Source organism: Zootoca vivipara, chromosome 9 (assembly GCF_965207765.1).
Source record: "Zootoca vivipara chromosome 9, rZooViv2.hap1.1, whole genome shotgun sequence".
Taxonomy (NCBI): Eukaryota; Metazoa; Chordata; class Lepidosauria; order Squamata; family Lacertidae; genus Zootoca; species Zootoca vivipara.
Window position 1 is genome coordinate 20,768,881 of NC_142592.1, and position 24,825 is coordinate 20,793,705.

The 24,825-nt window shown below is 39.6% G+C and overlaps 1 protein-coding gene across 4 annotated transcripts in view; it reads left to right on the forward strand.

The window, feature by feature from the left end:
• The window catches only part of IMMP2L (inner mitochondrial membrane peptidase subunit 2), a 463,340-nt gene that overhangs the window by 20,752 nt on the left and 417,763 nt on the right, over positions 1-24,825 (forward strand). For all 4 annotated transcript variants that reach the window (XM_035127413.3, XM_035127412.3, XM_088652251.1 and 1 more), the window contains exon 3: positions 1,938-2,041. In XM_035127413.3, the coding sequence (XP_034983304.1) occupies positions 1,938-2,041 (104 nt within the window). The remainder of the gene's footprint in view (positions 1-1,937; positions 2,042-24,825) is intronic.

The window sequence follows — 24,825 nt, forward strand, 5'->3', positions numbered from 1 at the left end:
GATATTTTTGTTTCTGTTTTTGAAACTCATTAATGAGCAGCAAAGTGGAATACACTTTCAGTATAGAAATGTTATTTGTTGGACTGGGAACACTGGATTAGGAACAGTATTTTTAATCTCATGGTTTCCTGTATTCATTTGTTGTGTCTTATTTTTGTCATTGTCAGGGGAAAATGAAACCGCTCTTTCATTTCTTAACAAGTCATAAATCATTTTTACTATGGGGGTATTCACTATTTTCATACTGATGAGTTGTTTATGTAAGCACATAGTCTCCCCCCTCCCCTGCATTTTGCTATGGAAGCTCACCTTCTTGCAATTGGCTTTGTGTTAGTCGTAGATCAACAGAACCGTATAGAACATTTGACACTCTTTCATATAATGGGTGTTTCAACAGCCTTTCCATTATCAATATACTACTTCTTCTTCTTTGGCGATCACTTGTAGCTGAGTAAGATTGTCTTCCATAAACACAATTTTAACAATGGGCCCGTAAGTGACTGTGGAGGCCAATTCTGGATCCACACGTCCTTCCACAGTGGGGACATTGGTTTCCAGGTGGGAGTTAATCACGGTGTGGATTTGCCAAGCGTGCCTTCCTCTTAGCACATTTCTCCCTTATGTCCTGAGATCGAGTTTCTTCAAAGCCCATGACACCTTTGGTAAAGGCTGTTCTCCAACTGGAGCGCTCGCAGGCCAGTGTTTCCCAGTTGTCAGTGTTTATACTACATTTTTTAAGATTTGTCTTGAGACAGTCTTTAAACCTCTTTTGTTGACCACCAGCATTACGCTTTCCATTTTAAAGTTCGGAATAGAGTAGTTGCTTTGGAAGACGATCATCAGGCATCCACACAACATGACCAGTCCAACGAAGTTGTTGTTGAAGAATCATTGCTTCAACAGTGGTGATATTTGCTTCTTCCAGTACACTGATATTAGTTCACCTGTCTTCCCAAGTGATGTGTAAAAATTTTCGGAGACACCGTTGATGGAATCTTTTGAGGAGTTGGAGATGGCGTTTATAAGTGGTCCATGTTTCACAAGCATATAGTAAGGTTGGTAGTACAATAGCTTTGTAAACAAGCACTTTGGTTTCCCTGCTAATGTCCCGGTCCTCAAACAGTCTGCACTTCAATCGGGAGAAAGCCGCACTCGCAGAGCTCAGGCAATGCTGGATTTCAGCATCAATGTTGGCCCTTGTGGAAAGGTAACTGCCTAGGTATGAGAAGTGGTCAACATTTTCCAACGTTACACCACTGAATTGGATTTGTGGCGCTGCAGAGGGGTTATTTTGTACTTGTTAGTGCAGCACTTTGGTTTTTTGGATGTTGAGTGATAGGCCAAGCTTTTTGCAAGCTTCTGCAAAGATATTTAGGATGGTTTGGAGGTCATCCTCTGAGTGTATGCACACTACGTTGTCATTAGCATACTGAAGCTCTATGGCGGAAGTTACATATATCAATATACATCTCATTGCGTATTCTATTTTCTATACTTGATTTCACTTTGGTGAGCAGTAACATTCCCCGTGACCTTAAGGGTGAATTTTGTGATATTGAGAGATGTATCTGTGGCACAGAAGTTACTTCTCACCCTCCTTACTGGCAGTTCTCCCTGTGAAGCAACAAAACTCTCTTTTGTAGCTTGAGCTTATAGAGCAGCTTGGTGGGGTTGAAATAGAGTGGTAGGTTAGGAAATTCCATTTTAAAGGAATGACAAGCAGATGCATGTATAAGTTTCCTAAGTGGGTTGCATCAGTAGCTCAGGTGTTCTTTAAAATAAATAAACATTATCTTAAAATGCAGTCTGAGATGATGAGGGGTGGTGGTCCTCCTTATAGATAATATATTCCATGGACTATACATATTAATATTAGTTGATTGAATTTTGCTTTTCATACTCTCATCTCTCTCTATCTCTTTTTATCTTCTTCTCAGCCTTCTTTGAATCCTGGAGGAAGACAGGAATCTGATGTAGTTCTTTTAAACCACTGGAGTATTAGAAATTATGAAGTGCAACGTGGAGACATAGTTTCACTGGTGTAAGTAACTAAAATAAATTTCAATATATCTGCGTTTTTCTTTGGACCATTAATGTTCTTCAGAGGTTTTCATGTGAAATGCTGTTACGCAGTTATGGCTGCAGAAAAGAACACAGCAGATTTGTTGCATGAGTAACAAATTCAGTTATTACTGTTGAATTCCAGATCTTCAAAGTGTTTATCATCATGCATTTGAAAGCGCAATGCCAGTATATGTGGCAATACATACTTGTGAATAAGAAATGCAAATGTAAGCAGCCTGCAGTGATTCAGCATTAATAATGATAATTATATGAATAATAATAATAAGACCACAGTGAAAGATGGTAGAAAAATATGTGGAATTGGTTGGGTTAAAGATTTAGATATGTTGCCTTCTAAGCAGATTCCTCTTAGTGTAGAACACAATACTTGATCTGCTTTGATGTAGATGTTGGCATTGATCCATTTCAGGAAGAAGTATGATGTGGAAGTCGGACCAAAATTGGTCATTCCTAAAACATTCCTGAATCAGTTGTTGACTGACTCATGGAGTGAGTAGCCATTAGGTGGCACTGTTTCTCTGTTCAATGCTTCCCTGCCATTTAGATGATGTAAACTGTCGTCCTCTTAATGCAATGTAGAAATGGAATGTCGAATTGTGCAGAACAGACACAATGACATTAAGCGAATTGATGCTACATGCTCTAATGACAAAATTTATTTTTTAGCTTTATAATCAATGCATGCTATGAGAGTTGTCTTTGGTTTTCCCCTGCTGAAAGTTGTCCACTGGTTGTTGGGAAAGGTTTATTTTTTATGTATACTGTTAGAAATTCTCATGAGTGCACAAGTAGCATTTATTGGTGGTTTCTGTATTAGCAGCTTGCTGTTGCATTTTGCAATAATGCTATTATGACTTTTTGTGTGCTGATCTTTCAGCGGTAATGTTGTGAAGCTCATTCTTATTTATGTGCTTATTATATGCATAGTTGCTGCTTATGTCTGATAAGGCTCCAAAAACAGGATGCAACAAACCCACTCATAAGTAAGATTAATGTACAGATATCCATTTTCAACGACCTTGTGTTGGAGGAACTGTAATTACTTTGTGGAGGAGCAAGAAAACAAAGCACTCAGGCACAAGCACTGTTGAGGGAAAATCTGCCATCTTTGGCCTTGGTTGCCTCCTTTGACCTTCCATGTCCTTCACTGGCTACTTTGGACTTCCACGTGCTACAGAGGGTAAAGCTTTCTCCCTCCCCCTAAAAAACAACATTCAGGATTGCACGGCCAAAGTTGTCCTAGTTTTTCTTGGTTCTTTCTCCTCCTAATGTCAAGAGAAACCTCACCAGTAATGTGTATGGGAAAAGGGGTAACCTTCCTTGAAATGTTCCCGGGCCCCTTGGCTCTGTAAGGGTCCGGCTTCATTTGGCAGCCTCAGACAGTTGAGGAGAAGTAGGAGGAAGGTGAAATGGTGGTGATTGAAGACTGGTACCCAGGGATGGAGAACTGCAGTTCCTCCCCTTCTGACTCCAGGTTGCACAGAGGGGGAAGCTGATCTGCTGGTTCTCCCTGATGCAGTGCCCACATAGCTCAGAGCCTCATTTTGGAGGGAGAAGACTGCAACCAGATGGCGGGGGAAGCTGAGCAGGAGACAGAGGTGGCTGAGCTGGAGTCAGGGGGCAAGGGAGCCTTGCAAGTGAACTTGTCATACCTTGTTGTTAAAATCTAGGCAGGAGAGCCATGCTTATGGATGAGACATCTTCATTGCTTCTGTTCAGTTCTGAATCTCATGCCTTGGCTTTGGAATAATGACTAATGGAGCGTTGGTGTGCTGCTGAGCCTGTGCTGTTAATTGCCTGAATAAATATCTCTTTCTTATGCACAAGTAAGAGCCTCTGCATGCTAAGGTGCATGGTAAGATTCTATACACTACCGTGTTTCCCAAACACTTGGTTTCAAAGGATAATTGTGGTCATGGTGGAAGTGATGCCCTAGTTGTACATCAAACAAAGGTTACAATAAAGACTATAACATTATATGAACCCTTCTGAATAAATGGAATTTTGGAAACCTGAATCTGATAATAGTTTGTTTTTATGGGATATCATTACTTAATGTTATATTTCAATAATCTTCTCCCTGCCACCTCCTCCCGAAAGATTATGATCTGCTGAGAAGTTCAACAATGTGTTGTGAATTCTTTGCGTATCTTTTTTCCCCTAACTGTTATGCCCCATTTCCTGCCATTAAAAGTGGCACCTGTAGTTGTGTACAAGCACAATAAAATAATAATAGAACACAATTGAAGCAAAAACCCAGAAACAATGTAAATTAATAACTAGCACAGTCAGATTAAAATTCTATGCAGAGGAAATCAAATGGATGCAGCTTTTTGGTAGTCATAAATACTAGGCAGTGAAATGTTATTGATGGTTTGAAATAAAGCATGCAGTGTCAGTACATCCATAAATAATAGCCTCTTTAGTAAATTATTAGCTGAAAATGTTGGTGTTAAATCTGCTGCATCTGATCATTATTGTTTTTGAAATACAACTGACTGTTATCAGCAGCTGCTATTTCCAAAGACGTACAGCGCTTACTGATTGGAATTGTTGTGGTGGAATTATCCTGAATTTAACTTCCCCACCCCTCACCTGATTCTATACTACCACACTACCTAGGCACACCTTATTTTAGTTTAGGTTTGTTTGTACCTCCGGGATGGCAAACATTAATCTTTGGCTTTCAGCATACTGTAGACAAAATGAAGACATAGTAGAATTGATTAAACTGAGGGGGAAAATAATAATTTAAGAACATTGTCAAAATTGCAAGGGAACTTTGAGGAGGTATCCCAGCATAGTGTGACATGGTGGTATATTAAAAAAACCACAGTTCTGTAATGCAACAGGTATTGTAGTGTAGAAGGAATGTTTGAAATTGAGAAAGAAGCACTAGCATTATAACCAGTAAAACTAATGCAATAAATCTCATGTTTGAATGCAACCTAGGTGCCATTAAGCAAGCTTGGGTAATAAAGAACTTTTAATGGCTCAGACCAAATAGAAATAGATTATTCATTCTAAATGTTTTCTGAATGCTTTAAAGGATGTATTTGCAACACAAAATTACAAAGAAATTTAGTTTCCCTTGATATTTTCTAGTGTCTCATAGTTTGAGCCTCTTGCAACTCAACTGGTACTCAAACCAAACGTTCTCTAAAATCATTCTAGTTAATATCCATTGATAATCTTATTCATTCTGATAGTCTCAAGTAATGTCTGTTGTAATTATGCAGCACTGTCCACATCATCTAAGGTTTGTGATTAGAGTAAGTGAATCCTAAGAGCATTAAATACATCAGTAAACCTTTGGAGTGCTCTTCTGATCTATGATAAGCAGCTTTCCCAAACTAAGGAATGGAAAGGCATAGGAGACCAAAAAAGAAAAGAAAAGTTAAGAGATTTGTAGCTTGAAAGAGAACAATTTAAAAATTTAAAAACATAAATTAAGCAAATCTAAACACCCACCCTAATCCTCTCTCTCAAGAGTTTGCCAGTATTTTCTCTGCAATTGCTTTCTTCTGTGTTAAAATGATGCATATGGCTCTTTAGGAATTCTTAAAGTTGCATCAAGACGGGAAATCACCAGCATAAACATCCCATTTAGTATAGAAAAGCACAGCTGTTACTATATTTTAATTGGAATCCTTGGTGCTGCCTGACTACCAAGCGAGACACAGATTCCCCTTTACAGATACATGCATTGGCATGGTTACAATGGCTTCGCCAGCCGAATAACATGTAAGGATTTGCACCCATGCAGTTCTTCTGAATGGCCTCTTCCTGAAACCAATGAGCAGATGGCAAAACAGTTACGATACAGAAAGCAACTGTCACTCCCCTGCTGCATCCATTCTTTTCTCTTTCTCTCATAATACTAGAACTCAGGTCATCCAATTAAACTGATTGACAGAATATTCAGGACAGACAAAATGAAGTACCTCACACCATCATATAATCAATTTGCTGCCACAAGATGATGCGACGGCTACTAACACAGATGGCTTTAGAATGGGGTTTAGCAAATCCATAGATGAAACATCTGTATCAATACAATTAGTTATATGCAACCTCCAGGCTCAGAGTTAGTATGTCCTTAAGTACCAGTTGATGGAAGGAACAATTCACAAAATCTTGCCCTCTTGCCTCCTTGTGGCCTTCTAGAAGCATCTTTCACCACTGTGGGGAACAGGATTTTGTCTGATCCAACATCATCCCCAGATGTTCACATATTACTTATTTACATGATGGATTTCAAAACTGTCTTTCAGGATAAATTGTCCCCTGACGGCAGTTTATGATGGTCCAAAATAAATGTAATAATTTGCACAAAAACAATGAGAAGAGCAAACAAATGAATAAAGCAATTCACCAGCAAATAAAACAACTTTAAAATTGCAATGGCAGTGGTGGATATAACAGGTATGAATATATAGAACTGTAAATCATACAAAAGCCAACATGAATGAAAAGGTCTTTAGGGCCCTCGCCCTTTGAGAATATTCTAGAGATGCAGGGCCATCACAGAAAAGGTAGTTGCTAGCCTAGCAGCCCCTACAGGTGGACCAGGAAGCAGAATCTCAAATGCTGAAATTGAGACCTTGGTGGTTCATTCAAGTTCAGGTAGTTTTTCAGGTAGTCTGGTCTTAGACCATTTAGAGTTTTACAAGTTAATGCCAGCACGTCAAATTGGACTTGGAAACAAATAGGCAGCCAGAGAAACTGGTGCAGAATTGGTGCAATGTGATCAGGGCTGGGTGATATATTGTTCTAAGCCGGTTTGAAGTCCATATTGTGATATTTGTTTCATAATTTTTGACCTGGAAATATATCACGAATAAGGATGTGTATTTGTGTGTGTGTTATGCAAAAATCACAATGCAGGGAAAAAAACAAAACATGAAGCCAGCCAATAGCTCTACATGGCTCCATCCTTATTTCAGACATTGTAATACAGTATATCAGTATATCACTCGGCTATGAGTGATCACCAAAGAAGAAGAATATCACAGTGTTTATCTGGTGATATCTGGTGATGTTGAAAACCAGATATTGCCCAGCCCCACTGCTCGCCTCTACATAGTTCCATCTTTATTTCAGACATTGTGGTATATTGGTATATCACTATGCTTTGCCCAGCCCTAAATGTGATCAGAATGCCTAGCTTCTACAGATGTTATTGCTGCCACGTTTTGCAAGAATGGAAGCTTCCAAGCCATTTTTAAGGTAGACACACATAGAATCTATTAGGGTCATGTTTTTTGGGGTTTTCTTAAGTTAAGGGTTGGGTTTTTTGTCTTAATTTTGTCCTGTATAGCAAACATTTCATCACACACACACACACTTGTAAGGATGCAGAATTGGGGTCCTAATTTCACATTAAAGAGTTTAGCAGCAATGCCAAGCCTTTTGAACTTGGAGGTTGTGTGGATTAATGCAAATGTGGTTCCCCCTTTTTGTTTTTTAAAGCCAGCCTTTAGTTGTCAATATCCTCTAGCAGGGAAGAACACTGTAGGAGTGCATGATCATGCATTTAAATACATTTCCACAGCATCTCGGCTGTAAGGTCATATCCAACAGCAAGTTAAAAATAGACTTGTGTTGAGTGTAAAGGGGAAGTTAAGCAGACACAAACAATGCAGCAGGCCTTCTGGGTATACAGGATGCCATTATCCTTTGCTTGCTGGTATTTTATTTTCTCTCTTTGCAGTAGAGGCCACATTTCCCTTGCTACAGCTGTTATAGAGCTTGTTACAGCATAGATACTGTTTCTAATTTTATTGGTTTTCTCTAAGCAACACATGCGACATGACACAAGTAATATGTTTACAGTGTATTGTTTTTGAAAGGCATGGCTTTGAAAAATGTGCACAGTGTATCACTGCAAGTTTACAAAGAGTACTAAACCACACAACTGAAGTCTGGGAGTTCTGCACAGTTTGGCCAAATATTTATTCGACAACCAAAATCCCTTCTTATCCAGACAATATTGGGCTAGATGGTCTTCTTAAAGGTAAAGGTGAAGGGACCCCTGACTGTTAGGTCCAGTCGCGAATGACTCTGGGGTTGCGGCGCTCATCTCACTTTACTGGCCGATGGAGCCGGCTTACAGCTTCCTGGACATGTGTCCAGCATGACTAAGCCGCTTCTGGCGAACCAGAGCAGTGCACGGAAATGTTGTTTACCTTCCTGTCGGAGCAGTACCTATTTATCTACTTGCACTTTGACATGCTTTCGAACTGCTAGGTGGCAGGAGCAGGGACGAAGCTGTCAACCTTCTGACCAGCAAGCCCTAGGCTCTGTGGTTTAGACCACAGCGCCACCCGCATCCCCAGATGGTCTTCTTAGGTGTAATAAAACTTTTAATGTTCTTACATTGCTTTTTTGCTTTATTTCCCACATTCTGCCCATGTTGGATGTTGAAGGACAGTGTAAGAATACATATCTTGAAGATCAGGCAGTTTTGATATAGAGGACTACCTTTTTTTTCAAAGGTCTAGTGTCTGCTGTCTGCTTTCCATCTCCCTTTCATTTTCTGCTTAGACTTCTGTTTGGGATAAAGCAATGTTAAGTTTACAGTAGCATTAACAGTAACATTAACAATGTTAAGTTTCCCTTTAGAAAGACTTTGCATGCCAGCAAGCTGCTTAGATGCATAAATTTATAAGATTGGAACTGGGGTGTTTTAACCAGTGGCACATATTGTGTGTTCGTATCACATAATAATGGAATTAATTAATGACCCTTTCTTTAACCCTTTCAGCTATTCTCCACCAGGTTTTCTTGGCATCTTGATTGAAACAGCTTGTATTGTGTTGAGAAAATGTTTCAAATTTAATTTGTATCTAAGCTTTTCACCTTGAATTTACCTTTAATGTAGGCATAATGCATAATGTACTATTACACTATTATACAGAGGTAACGAACACCAAGGGCATTCGCCACTCAGGGAAAAATATGTTTCGAAAATGGTGATAGAATCAATATGTAAAACTTTATGAATTGATGGAAATTGTATCTGTTCTTTCTGGTTTGGTGACAACATGGCTATGTGGACTCAGACTCTCTATGCAGAAATATATGTGAAAGCTTAAGAAGGGCAAGATTTGCTTTGCTTTCAAAGTGAGGTCTCTGTTCACTGAGTTGTGAATTTCATGGGTGTTTTTATTATTATATTTATATCTCACTCTTGCTCCCAGGTGCTCAGCATGTAGTTTCCCCATTTTGCATTCTTTCCTCACAACAACCCTGTGAAGTAGGTTAAATTGAGATATGTTGATTGGCCCAAGCTCACCCAGTGAGCTTCATGGCTGAGTGGGGATCTGGTCTTCTAACCACTATATCTCACTGGGTCAAACTTGCGTATTCATTAGTTAGTTTCCAGCACTCACAGCACACAGTTCTAATACTTAGGAATCCTAGATGATGACCATTTCATACAGTGTAGATTGCTTGCAATGGCATGAATAATAATAATAATAATAATGATAATAATAATAATAATAATAATAATAATAATAATGTATTCATATGCCGCCCATCTGACTGGATTGCCCCAGCCACTCTGGGTGGCTTCCAACAAATTAAACACATTAAGCACAGTTAAACCTCAAACATTAAAGAACTTCTCTATACAGGGTTGCCTTCAGATGTCTTCTGAAAGTCAAATAGTTGTTTGTTTCCTTGACATCTGATGGGAGGGCGTTCCACAGGGTGGGTGCGACTACCAAGAAGGCCCTCTGCCTGGTTCCCTGTAATATTCACTAAAGGAATCAATGTGAAACTCATGTACAGATTAGAGCATTTGATGACAGATACACACATTCCTCTTCATGTATTTGAGAGTAGGGAAGGACCTCTGCAGTTCAAAAATAAAATAAAAAATAAGTCCACAATTACAATATACAAAGTTGATGTTTACATGGGTTTTGTGTTAATTCTTCTATGGAAGTGGTCTGTCCTTTTTTGCTACATGAAAAGCTCAATTATATGCAAAGATGCACATGTTGAAAAACATTCTGTGCTACTTATCAGCTCTCATTTTCTTTCAATGACACCATTTAGATTTAAATGCATTTGGTGTGTAAGCAGAATTTATATGCTTGGCTTAAGTATAACTCATTGAAGGGTTCCTAAATGGTACATCCTGCAATTTAATATTTATGATTCTCATAATATTGCTAAGCTGGCCTAAGGGAGTCTTGTTACCAAGCTAAAAGATATGAGGTCAGCTGCAACTGACTGTAACAGTATTTAAGCAATTAAGCCATTTGTGGAAGAATGAATTCTGCAAACAAACATCCTGTACAACAAACTATCCATTCATTGTTTCTCTCATGGCAAAGAGAATAATCCTGTGATTAAAATATTACATTAATTACATACATATGACTTGGAATTATTAATATATTGTTTAAACTAGAAAACAGATGACACAAAATTTCAGCTGTACATAAACAATGTTCAGAGAATTGTTTTCTAATGAAGGCCACCTGAAGTTAATCATTCACTGCTTGAAGCAGATTACTCTGCTTATTTTTCCAAGTTCGTTGAACAAAAAGATAAAACTATTGCTTTTTGTTTGTATCTTAATCTATAGGTGAGACTTGTTGTTCATATTCTAATGTACTTTAGCTTTATCAAAGCTTATGGAAGGAATTAAGGATCAATAAAGAGTTTCTGTAGACTGAGATTCTTAACTGTTGTTCTCTGACACCATCAACAGATAAAGACAGAGTACAGGGAAATAAAGGACTAGGCACACAGAGATTGCTAATCCTGATTTATTTCATTTATAAAAATATATAAATACAGTATAGTAAAATCATAAAAAATAAAAAGAAGCTTAAGACTGAGACACTGTTAGTGGGTGTTTTTTTTAAGACGGCATGGGTGGGAGGTTGTGTCTCTGAAGTAGCAGGGACGTAGTTTGGGGATCCTTCTGTATCCATTGCTGTCACTTGAGACTGGCCTTGGTGGCATGGAATGCCATCCTTCCACTTCATCTGGTGGCCCAACTGCACCTCATCTGGACAGAGATAGCCTGTATTCTGTCGTCTATGCTCCACGTTAGATCACTGCAATGCATTATACGAGGGGCTGCCTCTGAAGATAGATTGGAAACTTAAGCTAGTGCAGAATTCTATGGCCAGATTGCTCACTGGGGCAAGACTGTTTGAGTATACAATACCAGTCCTGGCCTGATGGCACTGGCTGCCAAATAGTTTCTGACCTATAAAGCCTCAAACAGCTCAGGACCACAATACCTCAAGGACTGCCTCTCACCATATGAACCGACATGGAACCTGTTATCATCATCTGAGGCCTTTCTTCATGTTCCTCCTCCACAGGAGCTCCAGAGGGTGGCAACATAAGAATGGGCTCTTTCTGTGGTGGCTCCCCACTTGTGGGATGCTCTCCTCAGGGAGGCATGCCTGGCACCTTTGTTAGCTTTGACTAATGGCCTTTTGAACTTTGTCTGGGGTTGTTGTTTTTGTTTGTTATTATGGCATGTATATTCGTGTTTTTATATTGTAAAACCCCTAGTGATATTCGGATGAAGGGTGGTATAGAACTTTAATAAATTCCCATCATCTCCTGCCTAGGGATGATAAGAGTTTCATCACCAGCTATTGTTGGACTATAATGTTGGAAAAAGTAACATCGATTATGTTGTAAGCTTCTGTGGACATCAGCTGAAGTGGACTCCACATAGAGTTCTGCGATAATGAATTGTTGGCCTTAAAATCTCTTTGATATTTTTCCCCTACTGCAATCTGGGCCTTGGGAGGTGTCTGATGAAGTCAATTCCTGACACTTCTTCTGCCTTGTCCGATAAATCATTTAGCGGAAGGGATGTTCAGATCACCTCCCAGATGTATCTGTATTTTTTAAAAAAGCAGTGATAATAATTCTGTTTGTGCGAAATGTATTGTAGTAGAATGGAAAGAGAGTCGGTAATTATATGCACAGCAACTCAGCAGCATTTTCAGTTCACAAGTTTTGCTAATACAGCAACAGATAAACCACCGAGGGAAATTTGAAGTTGAAAGGGCTCTTCATCTCACCATTTATAAAAGGCCTCCTGGAGCACTGTTCTAGAAATTTCTTTTTGATGACCATTTATATTGTAGTGCAGTACTTCCCTTGTATACTGGGTACCAAGCTCAACAGTGCAGCACTTGGCTGCAGCCCTTGGGGTGCTACATCTTATCCAGAAGATAGTTGCACTCAAAATATGAAAGCTAGTAGTAGGCATGATGCATTTAGTAGACTTACCATATATACTCGAGTATAAGCTGACTTTTTGCAGCACATTTTTTTTGCTGAAAAAGCCCGCAATGGCTTATACTTGAGTGAGGCAGGCAGCAGCGGAGGGACGAGTGGCAAGAAAGGAGCCCTTTCTTGCCACTGGTCCTGCTGCTGCTGCCCACCTCCCACACAAGGGCAGGCACAGGAGCGCGATTGGGAGAGGTGCTGCGCTGCACCTCTCCCAACCACGGCTCCTATGCCTGCTCTTGCGAGCAGCAGAGGCGGCAGCAGAGGGATGAATGGCAAGAAAGGAGCCCTTTTTCTGGCGGGAAGTCAACAGAACTAGAAGAAGACTGTGATAAAGTGCAATAGATACTGACAATTTTTTATGTTTATTTGTTATGGATAACTTTGAGTTTATGTTATTATTTTTTTCTTTTTAAAGTTCAATAAAGCCATTTTACAAAGAAGAAGAAGAAGAAAGGAGCCCTTTTTCGCCGCTGGTCCTGCCCCTGCTGCCGGCCTCTCGCAAGGGCAGGCGCAGGAGTCACATTTGGGAGAGGTGCTCCACTGCGTCTCTCCCAACTGCTGCTCCTATGCCTGCTCTTGCGAGTGGCAGAGGCGGCGGCAGAGGGACGAGTGGTGAGAAAAGGAGCCTTTGCTTTGCATTGTAGCACACAAATGTATTGGGGCTTTTGCTATCATATGACAAAAATGATGAAAAGAAAATTACAATATAAAGTTTAAAGGACCATAAAAAGGCCTTGAGAATGAACACCTGCAAAATCTTATGTGAGAGCTTGGGACACCTTATGTGAGAGTTTGCGCAAATGGAAGAAGTTTTTTGGATTTTAGGGTCATTTTTCTTACACAACACTCTTCTGCTTGGTCACATACAGCCTTTATATGAGTACAATGTGTTTTCCACTAGTGAATACCTTTGTATCCATCCCAAACTCTTCCGTAAGCTCCATCAAATGAGTTCTTCATGCCACAGAGCAAGCTAGCGAGAGCCCTTATTTTGTGTAGATATCAAAAAATATGATTAGGTGAGTGCTCAGAGCAACATTTGGTTCCTCAAGCTTGGCTTTACCTTGGTGTGGCTTGAACGTATTTGACAGTATAGTGGATGTTTATGAGCCTTGAAAAAAGCTCCCATGGGAACTTCTCTTCAGTTTATGAGCCAAATCTGAACTGGCATAAATTTGAAGTTTCCCTGAAATCACCGAGGCTATGCTAAATTACTCTAGCTGATGACCTTCCCCTCAAAGTTCTCAATTCATTCTGCTGTGTAGCCTTGCTTTTTGCAGAGCATGTTACATTTCATGTAACAGTTTACTGAAATGGAAAATGTCACACACCTGTCTTTTCAGGGAATGAAAATATAGTCATTGGTGACTGTGTTGCAGAACATTCAGCATTAAACTCAGAGGAGCTCTGATCCAGAAAAATGGAAGGGGAGATCTGCATACATGGCTTCTGTTGTCATTTTCAAAATAGCTGTACTGTTTTGTGCTTCATCTCTACCTTCTGCTACTGTTCATTACAATTATGTCCTGATTATGAATATATGAGTATGAATATATATTATCCCTTGAGGGGGGTGAGAAACATTTTCTAGATAGAGGGCTTCATTCCTGTCTGGGCAGCTTTCTGGGGCCACAAGCCATTAATGAGCAAAACCAGAGGCAAAAAGTGCGTGAACCAACAGGTGGAAAAAATGGGGGCCGTAGGCTAGTTTTTGTACTCACACATGTGCTTTCTATGCTCCACAGAAGCATCTGAGAGGAATTAGCAGAATTCAAGTGTGCATTCCAGTCAAGAAAACCATACACAAGGAGGGTATGAAGTAGGTGTGGCGAGGGGTGTCACCTGAAGAGAATCACAAAGGCCACATAGGGAGACATAGATCACCACATTCGGCCTCTGGTTCTAAGGTGCCCCACTTGTGCCTTACTGAATCACACTCATCATTTTCATATCTACACCTGGTTCAGTTCAGCATAATGTACCTTCCTTCTTGTGATGACTAGGAGGTCGCACTGCTGGCGACCGCACACACATCCTTGGACATCCATGCCCTGGCACAAATGCATGCACTAAATATATAAGAAATAACATGGAACCTACAAAGCGTGGAGATGTGTGCCTGCCATATATTATAGCAGCACTGGTCATCCAAATGGATTTTGGGTGAAAGCTATGTTGGGATTCTGAGGTGAGATACCCATGCAGCAGAAGTTGCCCCCAGTTTCAGTCACCACACAGGGGCAACTGAAGGTCCAAAATAATTTACTGCTGCAGAAGATCAGGCTTCAGTAATACAGCTCGTAGGCTTTACAGATACAGGTATATCCAAGTAGAAGGTATTTCTGTTGCTGCAGCAATCCAGGCTGTAACACAAACTGCGACTCACTAACTACAGAGCCGATATGCATTGATCACTTATATTCAGTTTGAGCATGCAAAGGGGCAAGTGGGAATGTATGGGGCGAGCTCTGCCCCTTTGAAGATGCTGTTCATGCTGGGAGCAGTTCCCAGCTAATGTGTGATCAGGGTTCATTCCATCCCTGTGTTGGAAGTGTTATGTGCAAGTAAGGCAGTCCCTTCAGAATAATGTTAGTTGCATGTTGACTGGGGAATTTATCTGGTTCATACAGCATCATTGAGGGGCCTTCACTTCCCCACTTCCCCTTTACTCATTCAGACTGAATGACTGAAGAGGGCTTAATCACAGCGTCTTTCATGTGTTTGCTGCAAAAGGAATTAAGTCCATTTTGTGCTTCTTGAAAATATCCTAGCATAGGCGTACATCTTCTGGTATGCTTTTTCTTGTGCCAATATAACATACCAGTTAAGAGTTGGAGGGTGGATGTGTGAGAGAGAGCTTATTAATTCCATCAAAGTTGAGATTTTCGCTGCAATCTGTGCAACATCTTGTTTAACAAGCCACATCTTTCCAAACTCTCCTTTCATTTATTCATTGCAGATGTTTTCTAATTTTTAATATAGGTAATTTCATATTGGTATGGATTCAAAGAACTGTGAGTGGAAGTGGGTGGATGGGAATGTATTGTCTGTGTTCTATGAATAGTAGCACAAGCTGGTTGAACACCTTTTCAGCTGGTGTGCCAAAGTATTGGGGTTTTCATTACCTTTTGAGGAACGCTAAACAAAGGAAGAGCCAGACCATAGATATAAACTGAAAGGGGCTATAAAAAGTTTTTGCAAAAGAACATGTACAGTGTGTTAAGTAAGAACTCTCATAAACAAAAGAGTTTGGGGTCACTGTTCTCATGCCTTACTCTTCTGATAGGTCAGAAACAGACTTTCCACAAAAGCAAAAAAAAGGAGTCTTGCTGGATCAGGCCAAATGTCCATCTAGTCCAACATCCTGTTCTCTTAAATGCAACAGTACTTTCCCCACTTGTGATTGCCAGCATCTGGGGCAGGTAGAACATAGTCATCATGGTTGGTAGCGGTCAATAGCCTTATCTGTCATGAGTAGATGTGCCTCTTTGCTAGCAGAAGGGCACCTATGGACCCAAGCCTATGTTTAGAATAAAGTAAACATGACTTGGGAGAATTATGGCCTCCCCAGTGTAGCAAAATTGTTTGACATGTGCTTACGGAATAGTGAAGCCAACTGTGGGAAGAATACTAGCATCATAGTCAAGACAAGAGCCACCAGGGAATATAAAACAGCAGTATGGTTTCAGGACTGACACTTGGGACTGATCTTTCCAAGATGGGAAATAACTAGATTTGATTGAAAGAAAGAAAAACGTAGGAACAAATATTGGAGGCTAGTATCTGATTCCCAGTCCTGCCAACCGTCACATGAAATTACTAACAGCAGTAAGCCCAGGTTTCTATTTTAGAGGCTTGTGGCTCCGAGCCACTTAGCTTCATTCAAATGGGTCCCAGTAACAATAGTACCAAGGAAACAATGTACTAATTGGTTCGATGGGATTTTTCTCCTTTGTGCCACGCCAACTCTAGGGATGAGGCAACTTAAAACTGATATTCCACTGTGCCCATGCACTAGTACTATATTTCCATTTTGCTCTTTAAATCTTCCTGCAGAATTTTAGATATTTAAAGACATCCTGAAAATTATTTTTGGCTGTAATTTTCTGCCACTTCCAAGTAAGTAGGTAAGTGACTTCTCACCTTTATGCTCTTGGAATCCAGATTGCACCCAGAAAAAAATGTGTGATAGTTTTCTTTAAAAAATCATATGAAGTTCTTGCTAAGGGAACTTTTTGTTTGGTGTTCATGATACCTGGCAGCTAATAGTTTGTTTCTTCTTATTTAAGGTGCATATCCCCTACTAATAATTATACAGTTTAGACCTTCAACGGTGATTTTCAGGTTTTTCCACTCAGTGATAATGGGGGAGCAGGAACCAGGATTAATGACAGGCAGGGCTTCAGCAAGAGTGGTTTAGTGTTGCCCATATGTCTTTCAACTGTCATTGTAAATGACCAGTTTAATGAGAAATGCTTGTACTCTACATGTGTGATTTTTGCCTGTCTTGCATATACTGTAGTTCTTGTATTCAGATTATGGGATTTTGTGTGCCTTAGTAGTGGCATTAATCAACCATCTTAGAGGCAGGAATCCTAACAGTGAGTAGTCCCTAAAGACAGGATGGTGACAGAAAGAAACTTCAAAATATAAAATTAGTAGATATTACCACGCAAAGTGAGAGCATTGAACACACAAAAGAGAACACAGCATATTATGTAGCAAAACTGAGACTTCTTCATGGTTTCATTGTAAACATGACAAAATGTATAGCTGGTGTTTATGGGTATTTATGAGTACTGACTTATGAGAAGGCTGATTTAAAGCAATCATATACACATGGGATCGAGCCCCACATTGGGTGAAAGACTCCTGAATTGCAGGGGGTTGTTCTAGAGATGGCCCTTGTGGTCCCTTCCAACTTACAATTCTATGATTCTATGTCTTATCTGAAGTAATCCCCATTGAGTTCAATGGTACTTACTCCCAGGTAAGTATGGATAGAATTGCAGACTTAATTCAATTAGCTGCTTGTCAAAAGAGACAATTTTAAGGAAACCATAGGGTGCACTTATGGTATGTTTTGAAGTTGCACTATAGATTCTGCTTAAGGGATAGCACAAGTAGGTTTTACTTAAAAAAGAGCCCAGAGGATCAGAATGAGTGTTATTGAATAAGTGTTATTTCCTTGGCAGTAGCATTGCCAGCATTTCTCTTGAGTGAGCATTAAGGAAAGTATAGTAGGGAGCTCTGAAATATGCGCTGTGTGAAATTACTATGAAGCTGCTTTTTTTTTTTTAGTGGCCTCTGTGTGTGGGCTGAGTTATGAGCTCTTCAGTGCCAGGAGCTGACTAGAAGAGTCTTATCAAACCATTTAGGGAACAGGCTGATTGTTGGGCTGGATCTGCCTAGAAAAAAGAATTTGACCTTGCTTACATTTGTGGTATAATATTGAACTTGTTATTACCACATGTTTTTGCATGGTGAAGTACCACTATTTTTCTATATAATCCCTGAAGGAAGATAGAAGTCAAGCAGCAAAAAACACTTAAGTTTAAACACATTGAGCATAGTGAGGTGGTTGATAATGAAATATGGTCCTGTGGAGTGGTCATATAAGAATGGAAAATTTGAAACCAGAAAGGACAAGTGATGAGAGAAAGTTTAATGGTTTTATGCAGTGACTGATGGTATAACTTTAGGGAGGTGTCAAAGTTATGCAAGGCCAGTGTTCCATTAAGCTTGGTAATTGCTTTTAATGACAGTGCTATGTGCGGAACTTAAAACTCCTTGACAGATATTTTCCTTGGCATTGCAGTCAGATCAGCAAAAAGAGGCCATTACTTTACAGAAAAGCACACACTTTACCTTTTTACGTTATGGTGAGACTACAAATTGAAAGTCAGGTTTGCAATATGTTAAATGTCTGAACAAGTAGCTCACTGTTGAAATGAATACCGGTAGTTGTAAAATACTGGCTAAGTGGAAAGCTCAAACTCAGTAACTAAAACTTTTAAAATAGACACTGGTGTTCCTTATGGATCGGCAAGCAATTTAGTATGTACATAGGATATGTATCTGTTGTAATTTAATGGTGCGGCCAGAGGACATTCTTCTGAGATTGAGATGAAGGGACTATTAGAATTTGGAAATTAAAGGACACAATACATTAATCAAGGAGAAATTTGGGCTAAGCAGTGTTTTGACAAGGATATGTCTCCTTGGGAAGGGTTTTTCATTGCTGTTAATATATCTCCCCCCCCCACAGGTACTGTGGAGCATTTGCATTGTGAATCAGCCTCTCCTTTTTTATTTTCAATACATTTGTAAATCAGTGTGTATGTAACCTGTTACAAGCCCTTGAGAGTGTGACCTGAAGTGTGTCTTCTAAATAAAATACAAATGAAGCCAAAACATCAGTCAGAATTCTAGCACAGACATTATTTCTCTGTTATGAATTTCCTGACTTGGTTTCTTCCCCATAAAACAGGGGAAGAACAGCACCATCCAATCTATTGTGCTGCTTAGATACGATTCCCCCTCCTACTGCTAGCATTATTTTATTCAAATTATATTCTATAGAGAATTGTGGGAAATGATGGGTTGTAGTTTGAACAGTTGTTTTCAATATCTGTTGAAATTGCCTTCTGTGCTGTTCTCAACCATATGTCCCAATATAGGATGTTGCTATCAGAAAGTGAACCATTCATCTTTTGAGTGTGACTTTTTGGCATATTGGTTAGACTACAGATGGCATCAAGCTGTCCTTAATAACAGCGTCGAAAGATCCCTGAAAGTTGTCAGAAGCTCTGGAGGTTAATTTTTGTAGAATCGATTGTTTTTGGGAGTCACCGACCATTGGGTAAAAATAAATGCTACACAATAAAATGCCTTAACACTGTTAACTACAGTAATAATACCATGGCATAGTTGCAAAGACAAACCTTCATTTAACACTACCTTTTACAATAAGTATATTTTGTATTCCTGGTCTCTTCAGAAGCTACTTGAAACACCAATGAAACCACACTTTTATTTTTGGATAATATAACTGAATACAGCTCATGGAGGTAACACACAGGAAGAGATCTTATAACCTGTTGACAAACTTAGCAGAAAGACACTGGTACTGGATAGCAGTCACCCCAATATTTACTCAGAACGTACCGTATTTTTCATGTATGAGTCGTCCCCTACTTTTGGGGATCCAAATTTAGAAAACGGGCACATGCACTATCTGTGTATAAGACGCCCCAGGATTTTAAACCTTATTTTAAAGTAAAAAGAAATCTAGTCTTATACACGGAAAAGTATGATAATTGTGAACGTTTAGGTGTATAACAGAACAATGCTACTTGTAATTAATATTTGCCTTCATAATAGTTAACAAATGCCCCATAAATCTTGGGTTAGGAGACAGAAATTTTAAGGCACAGATTTCTGGCCAATTGGAGCCCAATTTTGTGTATCCCCCCAAAGAAAACATTAGTAGCTATTTTTACTCAGACTAACTTTGAAAGCTTATAGTTCTCTTATGTGTGTCTGGCATTTGTTTCGTTTCTTAGGTTTAATATTTCATGCAGCATGAAGAAAACAGTGACCAAAAATATGGTAAGATCTGGTCAAATGCACAGGGGACTGTTCCTTTCAGGTAACATTACAGTGATGGATCTGTGGAGTAAATTGAACCCTGTTGTTTCTTTCAGAAAAAAAGAAAGCAAAATAAGTGATTCCCCTCCCCCCTTTATAAAAGGGTATAATGCAATAGGATGCTTTTACTTTCCACTGGTTGTACAGAATGATTATATAGTGAATAGAAAAGGCACTTCCATTCAAACTCAAGTTTTAATTTTTCAAAAATATAGATGGGGCATGGAGTGAGCAACTGTGTTTCAGGCCAGGCATGGCCAAACTTCATGATAATGCAAAGCTTTTTTTAAAAAAATTGGAATGATTTTTTATTTTATTTTAAAAAAGAATAAGTAGACACCGTTGTAATACTGCATGCTGACTTATGAGAGTCACCTGGTTATATGTTATAAAGGAGAAGTGTTTGATGTGCTCAGTTATATAGATCTGCAAACTTTTAGCTGTGGGCTGATATCAATATTGAGCAATAAATCTACTGTTGACAAATTGCTTTCTAGGCAGACGTCTTAGACTGATCGAATTAAGGGCAGGAATTGATTTCTAAACTTAGAATCAAGATGCACTGATGTGAGATACAGTGTGTACAAAACAATAAATAAATTATAAAGCTGGGATTTGGAAAAAATAATAATTCCTATTTACGCTTCATCTTCAAAGGTGCATAGGTCATCTGCAGTGCAGCTTGAATAATGATTAATAGGTAGATATGGAGGGGAGGGATGCAGCTGTTAAAAGTTTCAGCATAGCAGCCATTATGACATCATTCATTGGTTTTTTCCTAAACAGCATCTCATCCAAACTCCCAAACTAGTAGCCTGTGTTTTCAGGGGAAATACTGCCCCTTTTAGCCCAGACTGAACCATTTCTAGAATGGCTATTTTATTGGCTATGAGCACCTGTCTCTTGCTTTATCAATGAAGGATGTAATTTATACACAGTTACATGGGAATAAGAGTCATTGAGCTCAATGGGGCTTACTGATTATTAGACATTTACAGTATAGGATTGCACTATTGACATGCTTCCAAGTAAACATGCACAGCTTTGTTTTATAAATGTTACCACCCTACTTTGTGTAACTTCTGTTCAGGATCTACTGACCCCTAATGAAATACAATTTTATTTGGATGCATTTAAACACACACACACACACACACACACACACACACACACACACACACACACACCAGGCAGTACTATTATTGATATGGAATTTCCCTCCCCCTCTCAATTTGCAATCTAGTTTTCAATGAGAGATATGGTTACATGCCCAGTACATTATGTTATGTAGACAAACAAAGTACAATTTAGACTGAATTATAGGAAGGTTGCTCACTTAGTTCTATATTGATTTTATTTAATTTTTGCTAAGGAGAAAAAGCATTTACAAAGGTATTACTTTACTACCCTTTCAGGCAATTGAAAGGGCAACAATCTGTATTCATAAAGGGATGATGTGCATCAGAGTGAACCCAAAAAAAATCCAGAGTGAATTTAAACAGTAGCTAGCCACAAATGATGATTTCTCCCCAAATGTGTGCCACTTTGTTCTGTAACTTTGTTCTGCGTCTCAGAACTCATGTACAGATTAAATAATAAATGTAGTGATGAGCAGGATTATCTTCAGTTTGGGACACTGCAAACTGGTGTGTTTCCCAGGGGCAGCCCCACCATTTAGTGTAAGGTGGTTGATATTGGGTGTCATATTGTATTTTTATTGCTGGGGAGGAGCTTCTGGTATTTTTTCCTTCAGGGGCCAAAATAACTTGACCACACCTTGGATCCTGTGTGGGGAAGAAGTGGGGCAAGGATGACAATGTTCTTCCCTGCCTCAGGCAGCAAAATAGCTTGAGCCAGTCCAGATGTTGTCCTAAGGGAAGGTTTAGTCCCTTAGTTTAAAATGTTTAGTTTAATGCACTTAGTTTGCAAAGTAATATACTTTAATACACTTTATGGAAAGCAGCAAATACAATATAGTGCTTGATGCACTATTGGCTGTGATTCTATAATTTTCTTCAGGTTTTGTTCTAATTCACTAGTCCCCATTTCATTACATCTCACATACTCAACAATAAATTTTAACATAAGTGAAATTGAGCATTTTAATGTTCTTGATGTTGGCATTGCCCAGACACTTCTTATAATTGAAGTAAGAGCTGATCTTAGGATAAAACAAAGGTTTGGGTCGTAATTTCACCCAAAGAGCTAGCTTCACACATAAAGGTAAAGGGGCCCCTGACCATCAGGTCCAGTTGTGTCCGACTCTGGGGTTGCGGCGCTCATCTCGCTCTATAGGCCGAGGGAGCCGGCATTTGTCTGCAAACAGCTTCCGGGTCATGTGGCCAGCATGACAAAGCTGCTTCTGGCAAACCAGAGCAGCACACGGAAACGCCGTTTACCTTCCCGCCGGAGCGGTCGCTATTTATCTACTTGCACTTTGATGTGCTTTCGAACTGCTAGGTGGGCAGGAGCTGGGACCGAGCAACGGGAGCTCACCCCGTTGCAGGGATTCGAACCGCCGACCTTCTGATCAGCAAGCCCTAGACTCTGTGGTTTAACCCACAGCGCCACCTGGGTCCCTTCACACATAGCAGTAAGCAAAGCTATGTGTGGGTTCACTGAGCAAAGCTGCTGCATTGCTGTGACCATGGTGTGTCACTCCTGCAAAGGTTTATTATTGGGTTTACAGTTTGTGGTTTGTCTTGAGGTGACAATCCATGAGCCCACGTCCTGATGGTATGTTATGCCAAACCATGGCGTAGTCCATGGTCATGTGGCAGCAGGTGGACCAGGGGAGGAGCGCAACAGCCACAGTCTCCATAGTGTGCAAGCTAGTGCAGTGTTTTGTTCACAAGCGTGTGATAATCTTTGTTGAAAATGCAGTAGTTTCTACTTGTCAAACACCACAGATACTTGATAGCTGTTCTGGAATTACAAATTGGGTTTTTATAGGCTCCTAATGCTCATTTGTGAATGTGTTTCTCCGTCTTGCCCTACAAATATCCAGTGTGCATAGAACAATGCAAATGATGTTTTTCATAGGCTTGGGATCATGAGGTTCACAGACAGGTTGGAGATACCAGCACTGAATTGTAGGCGTGGAGTTCCTGCTGCTGGAAGGTGAAGTGCTGAATGTTTATTCCCTCTGTATTGTGATTTAATTTCTTATTTCAAACAATTCAAATGCCACTATAGCTGTATGTGGAGTATGTGGCACATAACCATGTGAAATTTTTGCCTGATGTACTTGGCATTTCACTGTCCTTTTTTAGCACCTGAGTGACAATACCGGTATTTGTTTTCCTAGTTGGGACATTAGTCTTTGTACAGTATCTTTCACTGAGTTCTGTACCTGACATTTCCCGAATGTCATTGACTTGGTGGAACGTTTAAACCAGAGGGAGGGAGGGTGGGATAATTGAATGTTAAGCCCTTTCAAAATGGGTATTTCTATCCCCAAAGACCTTCTTAAAGTGAATAAAAGAGTAGTTGCAGTTGCCAATTTTCTACTTGGTGACTAAATATAAGCTGCGCAAGCAGAAGTAAGACCCAGTAAACCTGGCTTGCAAAAAAAAGAGTGTAAAATTGCTACAAGCTTTAAATTCCTCATCGGGTCAGGAAGGCAGCTGTTTGAGCATATATTATCTAGAGGGCTTTCTTCCTCCTGGTTCTTGAATTTTAACTATGCCAAGAGCTGCTCTGTTTCTTGATATCATTCGCCACCATCCTTCTTCATGTGTTGTAGGCAGCCCCTCAGCATAAGATACTTATCAAGCCAGCGGAAACTGCTTAAGCTATTCTTTTGTTTGCTTTTATAAAGCATAGGAGCTCCAAATGAATCCTGAAGTTCCTGGGCTGCCTGCTTGCAAGCACTGTGCATAAGAAACTCTTATTATTGTAGGTCACTGAATTCATTTTTAAAATGCCAATTGACATCATTCCTTTAGGGAATTGTTAGTTGCAGCCTCATACCGGAGTCTAGCAGAAATGTGGAAAGGTGTTTTTTGTTTTGAAAGGATCTGAGTTCAGTGTGTAGAAGAAGTTCAGGTGGCACCTTTCCAGCATTTCAATTTACCTAAATGGACATAGCTGGTTTACTAGAGATTTCCACTGTGGCTTTCTTGTTTTAACATGCTTTGGGAAATTGGCACCATTTCCCCTAGCCTTGGCACAGAGCTTGATGACTCTAGTTGATACTTAGCTCCTGCTTTAGCAGAAATTGATACTGTAGCAGCAATAATGGCCACAGCTGCTTAGTTGAAAATGAAAATAGGAATACTAAATGCATGAAGAGAAATGACCAAAGACAAGCAATCTAGAGCCATTTGTGGAAAAGAGTGATTTCTGATTGGGAAGCCCCAGCCAACTTGTTACTCATTATATCCTCCTGACATGTTGCGTACATTTTAATATCTGTCAGGTAGTCAAGTACACTGCATTCTTAACATCATTAAGCAATACGATTTGCTTTTCACTTCATTACAGGGGAGCCCAGTTATACTGCTGCTCAAGTTAAAAATCTGGCAACTGCTTATTCCAGAGATTTAAAATAGCTACTTAAAAAACAAACCAACAAACCCTGAAGTCTCCGAACTTCAGAATCCACTTTTCAGCCTTGTCAAAAGCTTCATTTGTGTCTGGCATTCAACCATTTCAAATAATTCTTACCCTCTGCCCTCTTCTCTAAATTAGAAAATATGATGTGAGATAGAGGCTGTATATTTCATTTGCCGCTGAATGAAATGACAGGATAGTGTATCTGGATAAATGTTAATGAACAGGACTAATGTTAGAAAACCCTGCATA